This window comes from Antedon bifida, chromosome 7 (genome assembly GCF_963402885.1).
Source record: "Antedon bifida chromosome 7, ecAntBifi1.1, whole genome shotgun sequence".
NCBI classification, from domain to species: Eukaryota; Metazoa; Echinodermata; class Crinoidea; order Comatulida; family Antedonidae; genus Antedon; species Antedon bifida.
Genome location: NC_136232.1, coordinates 2,730,172 through 2,744,699, shown reverse-complemented (window position 1 = coordinate 2,744,699; position 14,528 = coordinate 2,730,172). Strand labels below are relative to the sequence as shown.

General features: G+C 33.8%; 1 protein-coding gene and 3 non-coding genes across 4 annotated transcripts; all 4 read right to left on the bottom strand.

Annotated features, from left to right (window-relative positions):
- Window positions 1-224: 224 nt before the first annotated feature.
- LOC144848349 (MAM and LDL-receptor class A domain-containing protein 2-like) lies at window positions 225-13,962 on the bottom strand. The gene is made up of 26 exons (XM_078705068.1): window positions 13,842-13,962; window positions 13,333-13,563; window positions 12,960-13,104; window positions 12,544-12,682; window positions 12,179-12,289; window positions 11,473-11,683; window positions 10,996-11,259; window positions 10,428-10,769; window positions 9,754-9,998; window positions 9,434-9,598; window positions 9,080-9,323; window positions 8,833-8,964; window positions 8,369-8,640; window positions 7,881-7,992; window positions 7,654-7,788; window positions 7,029-7,297; window positions 6,638-6,728; window positions 6,377-6,514; window positions 5,053-5,250; window positions 4,311-4,463; window positions 3,231-3,371; window positions 2,763-2,891; window positions 1,865-1,995; window positions 1,499-1,619; window positions 535-669; window positions 225-238 (listed from the first exon to the last, which is right to left on the bottom strand). The coding sequence occupies exons 1-26, from the start codon at window positions 13,960-13,962 to the stop codon at window positions 225-227; spliced, it is 4,389 nt and encodes a 1,462-aa protein (XP_078561194.1).
- LOC144849289 (U2 spliceosomal RNA) lies at window positions 2,128-2,319 on the bottom strand. Its single transcript, XR_013613973.1, has one exon. It is a non-coding gene; the product is annotated as a U2 spliceosomal RNA (small nuclear RNA).
- Window positions 3,486-3,677, bottom strand: LOC144849287 (U2 spliceosomal RNA). The gene has a single exon (XR_013613971.1). It is a non-coding gene; the product is annotated as a U2 spliceosomal RNA (small nuclear RNA).
- On the bottom strand, window positions 5,674-5,865 carry LOC144849288 (U2 spliceosomal RNA). The gene has a single exon (XR_013613972.1). It is a non-coding gene; the product is annotated as a U2 spliceosomal RNA (small nuclear RNA).
- Window positions 13,963-14,528: the final 566 nt, after the last annotated feature.

Genomic DNA, 14,528 nt, shown 5'->3' with positions numbered 1-14,528 from the left:
TCAAGTAAACATTGAGACGATCAACATGTGGGCCATACATATGGTACCAGAACTGAACACACATCGTAATAGCAGTCGTTGGGTTTTGTGTTGGAGTCATGATTCGTGCTCTATCACCTGCTACCCGTGGACTAGATGCTTCAACATAGATATAGTAACCTAGAAAAAAAAAATAAAGTTATTAAAAAGTATAACAGATCATGCAAAACACAGGTTGTCTCTCTCTAGAAGACCATATCTGTCGGAGCAAAATCAAAGTTCAATGACAATAAAATTGTGTACTAAATGCAAAGATAATAAAACAAATAAAAGTAAAACGAATATTTATTTCTACCAAAACTAGAATAGAATCAGACTTACAGACATTTTCCAAACATTGTTATAAAAAAAAGCAATGACAAATGTACATACAGAATTGGTACAACTAAAAAGACTTGAAAAAAGACAACTATTTAATTTACTGTGCAGTAATACATCACTGTGCTAATAATAACTGTATAAAAGATATTCCACATAAATAGATGCAGCACCGACCTGTTCCTAAGGTATGATCAGTTGAAGGTCCAGTATCTGTACTAGATGTTGAGCCTTTGTTTCGTGTCCAGTTGAATTCATCATCGTTTAGTTGTTGGTAATTACACAAACCCGTCTCAAATTGGCAATTCATTGCTGAAAAAAACAAACATGGACAATTAATGATCCAATACACTCAATACAACAGTGCTGTAATTACACAAGTATCACCATCTTTTTGGTCACAAGGAATGTATCTGTACTCAAGTGTGGTGTAAATGGTAGAAAGTTCTACTACTTCTTTTCTTAGAATGAGATTATAGTTGTAACACACTATATATGAGCACATCTCATTTTTTGTCACATAAGTTTGATAGTGTAGACAGAGCTTTAGGTCATCTCTGACACTGTTACAGTATTTATTTCTTAAGTCAAGTATCATTTATTGTCATTTGTTTTAAGAAAAAAATTCTGTTTGCTCTGTTGGCGGAGCACAATATCCAACGGACACAACACGAACTCAAAACAAAAACACAGCCCACCCACAGCAGCCACAGTGCACACTGTGGGTGAGCTGTGATCTCCAAATTGTACTATACTTGTAATGCACGTTTACATAATCGAGGAAATACTTTAGACTGTACTGTTCCATTTGTATTCTGCAATGTCAGTTCTACTCGTAGGAAGTTATGGAATATAATCATACTTATTACTATAAGAACATCATTATCCTTAACTAGAAATTTTAAAGTTGGGTACTCATTGGATAACAAAAGACCTCCTACGGTCTATGCAGTATACCATCGTCGCCTGCAATATTTGATTTCAACCGCAGAGAGCGAAAGCCCTAAACTTAGCCTAGGTCGTCTTAGGCCAATTTTTTTCAGACAAACCATGACCTTTCAGATCTGACAAGTAATGAAGCGTGATGAAAGGCCAAATTGCTGTGAAGAATATAAATAATTTTTTTTAAATGTATACTTACATAACGCTGGGGCAAGTGTTGTCTGTATTCCTTGTCCAGGGCAGCCAACAGCCTCAATATCTATGTCATCTAAAGCAATGTCACCAGTATAATCGGTTCCATAAGTAGCCTCAAAAACAATCTAAACATAAATGCAGTATTTAGATATTAGTAATAAAGTGACTTAAGATTTACATTGACAGACATAGAGTGGAAGCTGGTTCCAAACCAATGGTGTTGATGCCAAGAAAAAATATTAAAATAAGATTTAAGGTGCTTTTTAATTTATTTCAACAATATTTAAAGAGGGTAGTCTATGCAACTCTAACTTTAAAAAGCAACTATGCTCTCTATTGTTAAGGTATTGTTAAGGTATATTAATTTTACCTGAAATTCTGTTGAGCTAACAAGATTTGAAATACCCTGGAACCATTTGTCTCCTTGGTCACCAAAAAGTGTCCAAATTATTCTCATGTTACCCTGGTCATCTTTGATGTAAACATTCAAATCTCCAGTTCCTAGTGATAAAATGTTCTATTTGTTTCTATTTTTATAAGCATTTGTATATGTAGGGACAAACTTGCCTAGTGCAAAATTAGTTTAAAAAGTGGAAGTTGAAAATTCTGTTTTTATTAGATTATTTCCTCTTTAGAGGATGGGCCGATCCTGGAGGTACTGCAATACCAGGTCAACCCGTAGCCAGGATGGAGCAAGCTCCTATTCCATGGCCTAGGTTCAAAAATCAGTTTAATATAGAAGCTACTCGATGAGCAGCGTTTCAGATATTAAGCTGAAAAGAACAGATACTACACATGATCTTAGCCAAAAGGCCGAGAAGCGATACAGATAATTAACATAAAAGGTATACTTGCTACAACCTTGCTGTTGCAATATTGGTGTTGAATTGTAGTAGTGGCATTTTAAACTTTTGTCAATTAAAAGAATTATTTGTACTACTATATCATAAGAATATTTCTCATCCTATTTTATTTCTTATAAAAAAATAAGCTTTATTTAATATACTTCATTAAATATTAATATATTTATTATATTTTATAATACTTAAATGTTTGAATATTCATGAGCTTAATGCCTGAATGACTCTATTGTAATATCGTTGACCAATGAAAGGCAATTATTCATAGGCCTACACATACCAAACAATGTGTTCTAAATACATGAGGGTGTGGACCTCTTTTGACAGTAAAAGGTGGTACCCAGTAGTAGTACCATTCCATTTAATTAATCAATGTAGTGTATATTTTGAAGAGTGTGTAATAATTACCTTGACCATACATGTGATACCAGAAGTATAAACAAGCATCATTTGTGCTAGGAAGGTGTTCTGATACAAACATAGCATTAGACCCTACTCCTAGATTTCCAGAACTCATCTCAACAAACATGTAGTAGCCTGTAGTACAAAAAAAAGATATCACAATAGTTCACCAGGTTTTAGGTGGAACAGGTACAAAATAAGTACACAGGAGGTATACAGGTACCCAAGAGGTTATACGATTTCCAAAATCACATAAAAATATTAACATCATTTAAAGACAACTACTTGCATACAGAAGCATTTCCAATAATTGAAGACATTTAAGTTAATCACTTCACGTAAAAAAAAAAAAAAGTTTTCACTTATAATAACTTCAAAATTACAAAATGGTATATTTAAAGTCTGATTTTACTAATCTTCATTGTTTATGTTTCTGGGGGACAACACATCTGTTAAAATAATAATAAACTTTACCAAATGATGTTCCACTAGTATGATCAATGGTCGGGCCTGTGTATGCACTTGGAGTGCTCCCTGCATTCCGTAGCCAATCAAAGCTATCCAATGTAGGCTCATTAATCCAACCACATTTGTCAATTTCAAAGTCACAGAAACCTGAATTACAGATCAAATAAAAAAAGTGTAACAAAAAGCTCAAAAATTGCACATATAAAATTTTGATTATATGACATATATACCGTTCTGTTTTTATTAAATTATTTCCTCTTTAGAGGATGGGCCGATCCTGGAGGTACTGCAATACCAGGCCAACCCGTGGCCAGGATGGAGCAAGCTCCTATTCCATGGCCTAGGTTCAAAAATCAGTTTAATATAGAAGCTACTCAATGAGCAGCGTTTCAGATATTAAGCTGAAAAGAACAGATACTACACATGATCTTAGCCAAAAGGCCGAGAAGCGATACTGACTACAATGAAACTAGAGTATGTCTGTTACAGTGTTAATGTTGCAGTAATGGTGTTGAATGCAGTAATCAAAGTAATGTTTGTTTACACATTACAATAATCACTAGTAGTAGTAGTAATAAAATACTAATTTACAATATTCTATTCTAATTACTATTTCCTAATTCATTTTTTATCAAAACATATTTTAATAAATAAATAAAAATAATAAATAATGTAATATTCAACATAATTTGAATATTCATGAGCTTTACACATGAATGACTCTATTGTAATAGCTTCCAGGATGAAAAGAATCTGCAAGGACAACAATGCAGGAACAAAAACTCATTGTATTTCAATATGGGTTTGCCAAAACTGTGTATTGTTTGAAGAAAATGTTAATTAACAACTCCTTGTAACTTGTAAATACATAGAATTTACAAGTTTGTTGTGTTTTTTTTCTTCTAATATATATCACTTAGGTTAAACTAAAATATGTTTTAATTTTTTTGTTAGGAAGTTCAAATGCAGTAATAAATAAAATTACAAAACAATATCATTGCTTCAAATGCAGTACTATATTTGAATACAGTATATAACAATATTTATTACAAAAAAACAACAGAATGAAACTAATTTAAAACATACCTCTCCTTCCACATGTTCCTGGTACAATGGAGACATCATCCACGGCTATGTCACCCTGATAGTTGGAGCCTACTTCCCCTTCTATCACTACATTATATGCATGTCCAACCTTGATGGTAGTTTGAGCAAATCGCCAAGCATTGTCATTGTAGCCTATAGATTTGAAAACGAACATGAAATATTTACTTTTTACAAATCATTGAAATGATATCCTTTAAAATAATATTTGATATTAGGATTCTCAGTATGCCTTATTCATTCATTTATCATTATTTCAAACATCATATCTATAGAATAAACAGTACATAATAAACAAAAGTTACTATACAATCTATTTACATTTAGGTTGACTTAACTAAAGAAGTACAATTATTTTTAAATATGAGACATCTGGTACTTAAAGGCATGTTATAAAGAACAAAGTACTAGCTACAACAAGGCAATCTAACAACAGGATCAGGAGATCAAAGGGTTGATGTGTACTATAACACACGATCAGTCCCATGCCCCTTAACGGACAATGCGCGCTGCAGAGAATATGTACATTGTACGGTGCTGTTGATATTTGTTGCAGCCAGACATAAGATCAAACGACTGTTACGAGTTCCTATCTTGGCAAGGTGAGCTCAGTCAGATCAGTGTCATGTTATATTTTCTTCTGTACACTAGCCAATATTTTTTAACAATGATATAAGTGATTATTATTAAAAAAGGAAATATTTATCTTATCACTAATACTTACTATTCACTTCAAAGAAATCAGTATACACATTGGTGATAGTGTCTAAGGCTCGAACACGTAGACTACCAATTCCAGAACCATACATATGGAACCAGAAGCGCATACACTCCCCAAAAGTGTCGTCAAAAACGGGACTGATGATACGAGCAATATCACCACTAACTCGTGGTGATGATGTTTCAATGTAGGCAAACATTCCTGAAGGAGAAGGGAAAAATTAATCATTGAAACCCAGATGTTCATTATCATTTTAAAACCGATTTTCCACTAAGCAAATTTGTTTGCGCACGTTTCTGTCTGTCATACTCCCTTATGTAAAGAATTCTACTTCATTGAGTTTAGTAGTTCGCATTGTTTGTACTTTGTACGAAGTGAAAAAATGCACAACCAATCGGAGCTCAGAAAATGAGCTGACGCGTTCATGAGCACTCCTGTGAATCGAAAAGTTCAACAGACAACGAATGAACATGAAAATCACAGCTACTTGCTCTTGTAGTGAAGGGTAGCACAACTGTTTTTCTCTGCAAAGCATTGTATTTGCACGAACAAACTTGCTTAGTGCAAAATTAGTTTAAGAAGTGGAAGTCGAAAATTCTGTTTTTAATAGATTATTTCCTCTTTAGAGGATGGGCCGATCCTGGAGGTACTGCAATACCAGGCCAACCCGTGGCCAGGATGGAGCAAGCTCCTATTCCATGGCCTAGGTTCAAAAATCAGTTTAATATAGAAGCTACTCGATGAGCAGCGTTTCAGATATTAAGCTGAAAAGAACAGATACTACACATGATCTTAGCCAAAAGGCCGAGAAGCGATACTGACCAACTATTCTTTGGAGTATATTTGCTACAAATCTATTGTTACAATATAGGTGTCAACATTTCTAATGGTGCACATATAATTAACTATGTCTTATTTACAAAGTATTCCATGATAATTAATTCTGTAGTACTAAATTTATACTTCTTAATAAATACTTTAACAAGTTAATGTAATAAAATTAATTTAAAAAGTATTTTAAAATTGTTTAATTTGAATTTTCATAAATTTTATACATGAATGATTCTATTGTTTTTTCTATTCTTTTGTTTTTTGCATAATAAAGAAGCCTGTTATAACTTCAATTGTAAAATAATGTTTTAAGGACATGGCTTCAACACTTCTTTGTTTAAAGAAAGAATGTGAGACAGCTGTTATAAAAAAAGCAAAATAAAATAAAGAATTGTATGATTAAAAGATTATTGTTTACATAGCTACTTCAAATATAAAATACTGTATATATAATTCAACATTAAAAATAAAAAATCATAATTAAAAGCAGTCTTACCAGTTTCGGTACCCATGGTATGATCAATCTGTGGTCCAGTGCCTAATGATGCTGTGCCGTTGTTACCTATCGACCAATCAAAATCATCGGTATCATCTTGTGTCCAGGAGCAGTAACCAGTTTCAAAATTGCATTCCTCTGAAAAAAATTATAACATACTGTATTATAGTACTAATAATAAAATTTTAATTTAATGATAGGAATACAATTCTGTTGAAAGATACTGTATATTTGTTTACTTTAACAAAATAGATTACTAACTTGTAGGTTTACATGGTCCTTCCTCCAAGAATGTGTCATCTATGGCGATATCACCAGTGAAGGTATCACCTCGGATTGCTTCAAACACAATCTGCCAGACAAAAGTATCATTATTGGTCTAATATATTAATGTAAATATAGTGTACAAAACCAAAATCATCACTTACCAATTACAATATGTCTTGTATTAATCTATTATAAAAAGGTTCATTATTTTTACAAAACGTCAAAGATTGCAGGAAACGTGTCTTTAATCTATTATAAAAAGGTATGCAACAGATTTATATGTTTTTGTCTGGGAATTTTATTAAATAAATGTGTTGGTACAAACGAGCCTAAATACATGAAGGATATACAATAAATGTAATTGGAATAAAAAAGCAAGAATTACCTGCCAACTCTTTTTCGTACTGACAATAGTCAGTTCTGCTTTGAGCCACTGGTTTCCTTGGGTCTGATACCTTGTCCACAGTCTTGTTTCAACACTTGCTTGTTTGAGATAGACGTTGAGTGTGTCAATAGACAAGCCAAACATGTGATACCAGAAACTGAAGCAGCCCTGCTTATTATTATTTGTGTAACCAACTTGTGGATGGGATACCAGACGAGCACGGTATCCAGGTAGGGTTGGTGAAGAAGTTTCAATGTACAAGTAATAACCTAAATAATATAATATATAATATTATGTTTGTTTGGAGTTTATGGTAAAGATAAAAGAAAAGAAGTAAAACCAACCAATCAACCATTTGTAATTCAATCAATCCTATGCTTCAGTTAGGATAGTTGCAAAGATTGGCAGATTCAATTGAATGTGGAGGTGGAAGGGCTTAGACAGCCAATCTTTATTGGTTTATGTTGCTACTGTAATGGTGTAAACAAGTTTGGAAAAACAGTTAATTTATTAATATACTGTATTTAATTTCTCAATTCATAGCCTTGTAAATAAATCAGTGTCCAATATGCTTCTTCAGTCTCCTTCTATGTATTCATGATCAATTAAATAAAATCAAACTCACCACTCCCCAAAGTGTGATCAAATCCAGGGCCTGTTGTTGTTGATGGAGTCTGACTGTTAGTTCTTGTCCAATCAAATTCATCGTTACTGTCCTGATACCATCCACATAAATCATTCTCAAATGTGCAATCCATTTCTGTAAACAAATATTATTATGTCCAAATAAAAATCCAGAATCAATTAACATATTTGAACACAGAACATTCTCACTGATAATATGTATCTTACCACTTGTAGAAGGAACATCAGTACTGTGGCAGTTGTAGTATGTGATGCCATCTATGGCAACGTTGGTGTTAACAGATCCAACAGCAAAGTCAGGATCTGCTTCTATCTCAAACTAATAAAAAGAAACAAATGCAACATATGAAACTGTGAAGGGGTATTTTATTCAAAAGCACTGTAAGCTATAACGAATACTGGTTAAAAAGTAAAAGAGAGAAAAGTTTAAATATATTTCATTAAAGAAAGTGGTTTTTAGTTATAGGTAATAATTAAGTCTAATAGTCCACATCACATTTTAAAAGTAATAATAATCAGTAGAGATCGTTTTAAGCGCTGTCTATGCTATCAAACTAATTAGACAAACTGATTGTGATGCACACAAATATGGTAGTGATATGACATCATTGTGTCCATATATGAGCACATTACATTACATCACATAAACTTTGATAGTGTATAGACAGAGCTTTACAAGAAAATGTATTACTTACGTGATATCCAGCAGGGTGTTCTCCTACGGCTACCACAGCCTGAACCCACTTGTTACCCTTAGCATTGAATATGGAGAAAGCCTTGTAGCTGTCGAAAGTGTTGGTTGAACTTTGAACCCACAGAGCAAGTTCACCAGTGTCAGCTCCACGCATGTGGTAATAGAATTCCACCTGACACCCAGAACCAATTGCTCCGAATGTTGGTGTGACTAGGTAAGCAGCACTGTAGAACTGTGAGTTGGTGCCTTCTACAGCCATGTAGAAGCCAGGGCCTAAAGACAGGAAAACAAACAATACAAATTGCATTTTTATTCTGCGTTTCAATTGAGGTCTGCCCACTGTTATACACTTACATTTTCTACAAATATTTTTCTGGGTATTTGTAATTAGCTTCAGCTTGGGTCTAGTTTTTAATTTACATAAGTTTGATTATTGACTACATTAAAAAGTATTAGTATAATTACTGTTGTTATCGTTGTGATGATCCAACGCTGGTTGATTGGGTTTGTTGCCACCCTTTTCTCTCCTCCACACAAACTGCCCTCTACTGTCATCTCTTAAACCACAAAGGTCAGCATTATCAAATTCACATTGACCTTTAAAAATAAAATGATAAAATCTATGAGGCAACCATATTGGTAATGGAAGTTGGTGGAAACCTACTGTTTCTATTTGTTGATTTAATTCATTATTGAATTGAATTAAACATACCACATTTCTTTTCATCATTTCCAGTTGGACATTGTTCCAAGAAGTCACAAACCTGATCCATAGGGAGACAGGTCAGACCATCTCCACAATTAAAGAAATTATCTCCACAAGGATTTGGTACTGGAACTGGAGTAGTGCCAACTGGAAGTATACCAGTGTAGACAACACACTCTGGTACAAAGCTGATGTCATCGATACCAATGGCACCATCATCACCATTACCAACAGTGGCCTCTATAATAACCTGAAAGAGATATAGTTTGTACATTTGCTCTTTAATCGCTCTTTTTGCTACTGCTAGCATCCAGACACATGGAGGATCAAAATAGTTAGCTATTATCTTTGTTATATTACCTGAAAGTGATCAAATTCAATAAGCTCAATTTCTGCACGATCATAGTAGTCTCCTCCGGCTCCGGTGCGAGACCAGACAAGGTTGAGTGGTCCTCCTCGATAGGATGTTGTATAAACATTCAGGCTACCGACATCACTACCCCACATGTGGTAATACATACGCATCTGAAAAATGAATGAATAGTATAGTATACGCAATTTTATATCGAAGTGTTTTGTAAGAGCTTTGGTGAGTAATGGTGAAAGGATATTCTTTTATGATACTGTGTGATGGGTCAAAGGTCATTAAATACACACTACTTCTTTTATGAATTACTTACAAAGCAATCTTTAGAATTACTGTCAAAGTTCGGACTTCCAATACGTGCTTTGTCACCCTTTACACGTGGGGTTCTCTGATCAATGTATAAATAGTAACCAGCGCTTGTGCCACGGGAGTGATCACGACTTGGTGCAGCAGCGTTTGATGTCAGTGCTGATGACGTTCGTGTATAGTCAAAATCGTCACTTCTTAGTTGTGACCAATCACAGAGGTCACTCTCAAAATCACAAGTCATGTAAGTAGCTGTAGGGAAATATAGGAAAAAGGTGCTCATATAGTAGTAAGAATATTAGTATTGGGATGGTATAATAACAACAGAAAACTATATGAGTGACACGATCATCTGAAATTCTTCAAAACTAATCAAACATTGCCTTGATAAATTCTGGAATTGTAACGATACCTATTGACTGTAATATATCTGTTGCTTTGTTATTGTTCTAGCATTGTGTCAAGTAACTAAAAGATCCTTTTTAAGTGGGGTATTAGAATAACATATTAATAGCAAAATATTGTTAAGTTAATGGTAAATATAATTTTAGTGTCTAGTCTATCAATGTTTTTACTAACTCAGAGTTAGGTAAGGTAAGGTTAAATCCTAAAGAAATTACTTAAATAACCATTCATAGATAAAAAAAAATAAAGATATTATATCAAGAATACTGCACTTACAACACTGCATTTCATCAGAGTTATCACCGCAATCATCCGTGAGATCACATAAATATGAGTTGTAAACACAGGCACCACTGGAGCAACGGAACTGAATGTCAGTGTCAAGACACTGAGTTTGACGTGGAGGCAATGCACAGTTCCTCAAAGTGACGTCATCAAGGGCGATGTCACCAACAACACTGAAGCTTCTGACAGCTTCAAATGACATCTGGAATGGTGATGATAGCCTTCCTATGCCTACTCGAGCTCGCAGCCAGTTGGGACTCTGATTCCCTGACATCTGGAAAACGCGTGTTCTCTCATTGTTGGAATTGAGGGCCAACATCAAAGTGCCAATGTCTAAAATACATAAAGCAAAATTCTTTCTGAATTTCAACAATATATGCATGTGAAGTGTTGTGAAAGACAACATATTATTATTAACTTAAAAGCTTATGTAAAAGAATTATAATTGACAATTTCAATATCTTGAAAATATTGTTAATGGTCTAAGATAGACATACAGGAAAAAGAAGTTGTTACAACTATATACTTAATTAAAATACAGTAAGGCCAAATAACTCACCAGCTCCAAACATGTGATACCAGAATTGAACTTCACAACTGGAAGATGTTTGCTGCAGCGTGGGTCCTTGTAGCTCAGCAAAGCTGTTAAACTGGCCTTGATTAGCATCAACAACCATGTAAAAGCCATCACCAAAGAGGCTAGTGTGGTCAGATCCAGGACCAGTAGCAGGGGTATCAGTTGCATTGTTGCGACGATACCACTTGAATTGACCAGTACTGATGTCCGCAAAGCGACACTGGTCACGCTCAAAATCACATTCTCCTGTAAGAATGAATACAATTATAATTATCATATATTTAGCACAATATGTGTCATCCACATACAAACAATACATTTCTACTAAATATAAACATAGTAAGTAAATATAATACATCAGAACCTCCTTTTTATACGATTTATGACACCATCTTCTGTACCATTAAATGGAACAAGTGTGGATCTTAATCAGATTTACTCAAAGTAACAAATTCTCACCGCAATCAGCTTCATCATTATTCACACTGCATTGCCTGACAAAATCACACTGGTTGCTCATGGGGATAGTAGTGCCATCACCGCAGTCAAATTGACCTCCAGGCCCAGTAGGTGTTGGTACAATGTTCAGACAGGATCCATCAATAGAGTCCAGGTCATCAATAGCAATATCACCCTGATGGTTGTCACCAACAACGGCTTCAAATGCAAGCTATAAAATAAATGTATATACACTTTTATTATTTATTATTATTCTTTATTGACAACTGGGGATAACATGGCACACAAATAGTAGGCGATACAAGCATGAAAATAGCAATAAAAAATATTTTCACTAACTTTACATAGTAGTAAATTAGTTAAATACATGATTCAACTGTAAATAATCACTATATATATCTTATAATTAATATTTTTTGTAATATCACTATACTACACGTATATTATGGTTATCATTATTATGAATAAAACAATTATTATCACTGATTGAATAAAGTTCACAAGAAACAAACAACAACAAATCAAGCAATTATAAACACATACTGTAGGATAAGATAAAAATGTTACAGAGATAGATACAGAAGATACAGACGTACAATACTGGACAATACAGTAAAGGAATTTTATCAATTTTAAGGTTTTGTTAAAAACATCTCTCTTCAGGTATACATTATAAGTTAAAAGTCCAAAAAATAAAAACCCCTACCTGAAAGTAATCAAGTTGGTTAACAGTAACCATATCATATATCCATTTGTCACCTTGGTTTCCTGACAAACTCCAGATTATGTTTGACTGACTTTCTGATACCGTAAACAGCTAAAATAAGAAATTCCTCATTTATTATTAAATCTATATTACACAAGCACGTTCGGTTTGATTTTCCCACACCAGACCAGAACCGTGCCGAAACAGGTGTGAAAGACCCTTTATAGTAGCACAGACAAATTAGGTGTCATGTATGTTTTTTATTGGATAGATTGTGCAAATATTTCATTAGCAAATAGAGCAATTGACCAATCAAATTGCAAGAATACAATCAGGTGTGTTATAAAATGAAATGTATTTCTTACATTCAATGTTCCTGTGAAGTTGCCATACATGTGATACCAAAATTGGAAACACCTTGGACCATTGGGTGAGAATCCTTCAGATTCAAGACGGGCACGCTCTCCAGCTGTGCGTGGGAACGAAGCTTCTATATACATATACCTGCAAATGACAAACAACTTACAAATATAAAATTGTAAGAAATTTAAATGCAAACACACAGGTAGACAGGTCTCATAGACTACTAACACCACTGTCGGTTTGTGTATATTTGGACAACAATTTATCACTAGTCTTAAATTACATTCAATTATTCAGCTTTAATAATAGTATATGTATTTCTGGATTTAAGAATTTAGAGTTTCGACCTATTTAAACATTGTACATTGGTACAATCATTACATAAAATATTGCGTTTTTTCCCTGTTTTTTCACTTACCAACCATTTTGGTTACCATAGGTATGGTCGTATGAAGGGCCTGTGAAATCTGAGTAAGAACCACCACTGTGTCGAACCCAATCAAATTCATCTCCAGTCTTGGCGTTAGTCCATCCACATGTGTCAGTTTCAAATGTACATGAGCCTGAAAAATCAGTGAAGTGAAAAACTGTAGTAATATTTTCCTGAAAATTATAGCATATCCAGGGGCAGATCCTGTTAAAATGAAATTATGAAATACTTTTTGATATATATTTTTAACAGAATATTGATATTATTTGTTAGCACTCCCCCATTTTAAAATCTTTGATTCACCACTGAAAATTGTATTGTCTTTTTTTATTTCTGTCATATAGTCCCAATTTCAGCTTACCAAAAAATCCACTACACATTCCAATGGAAAACTGTACATCATCAATTGCAATATCGCCCTCTTCTTGACGACCTGCAACGCCTTCAAACATGATCTGGAAGTCGTCGGTCAGGAACACACTCTGTCGTGCAATACGCCAAAAGTCGTCAGTCTGAATGTTTCCGAATGACCAGATTTGTTGGAGTACACCATTAACGTTTAGGTATGTGTTGAGATAACCAATGTCATCCCCTGGATAAATATAACAATAGATATCAAGCACACTGACCATGTTTAACCGCATAGTTACATAACACAAAAACAAATTTATATAGAATAATGCGCAGATAAAAATTTTTAAGAGCTTCATAATATTACAATATTTAATTAATTAGAAATTATAATTTGAATGTGCCAGATTCCTAATATAAAGATTACTTTTACATTATTATACTGTAGGTAAATCAGATATACAGTGTTTGTGATTAATTTATCTATGATAAGTTTGTAATAAGTATACTATGACATACCTCTCATGTGATACCAGAAAGAAACACAGCCATAATAATTGGATGGGGGTGGATACGTTGGACTGGTCAAGCGAGCTGCATCACCTTCATTTATCAATAAGTAGCGTCTATCAGTGAACATGTAGTAGCCTAAAAAACAGATTAAAACAATTTAAAACATTTACACAGGTCTTCATTGCCTATGAATTCTTACTTTATATCAAGACAATACATATATTCAGAACTTTGGAACGAGTATGTGTATAATTTTTGAATTACATGAACAGGGTGGTAGGTCCGTTTGGGTTTGTTTTAAAGGTCAATTTTTATTCCTTTTACCTTCTGATGTTCCATATGTATGATCAACTCTAGGACCAGTCTGTATTGTCAAAGTTCGTCCACTACTTCTTGACCAATCAAAATCATCTGTTTTGTCTTGAGTGTAACCACAGATATCATCTTCCTGAAAGTCACAGAAAGCTGCAAAAACAAATTAAATATTTTACAGGACATGTTTAAAATTGTTTCTTGATGACAATAGCTTTTATATAGATTTCAGAGTTATTACTTACAGTAGAACCCCCCTTTGGTACACCCTTTTCAGGGGACACCTCTATTGAGGGGAAACTTTCTTGTGAAATGAATGAGGAAAAATATATTAAGGGGACACTTTGTTGCATCACAAAGGTGTTTCCTTAATAGGGTTCT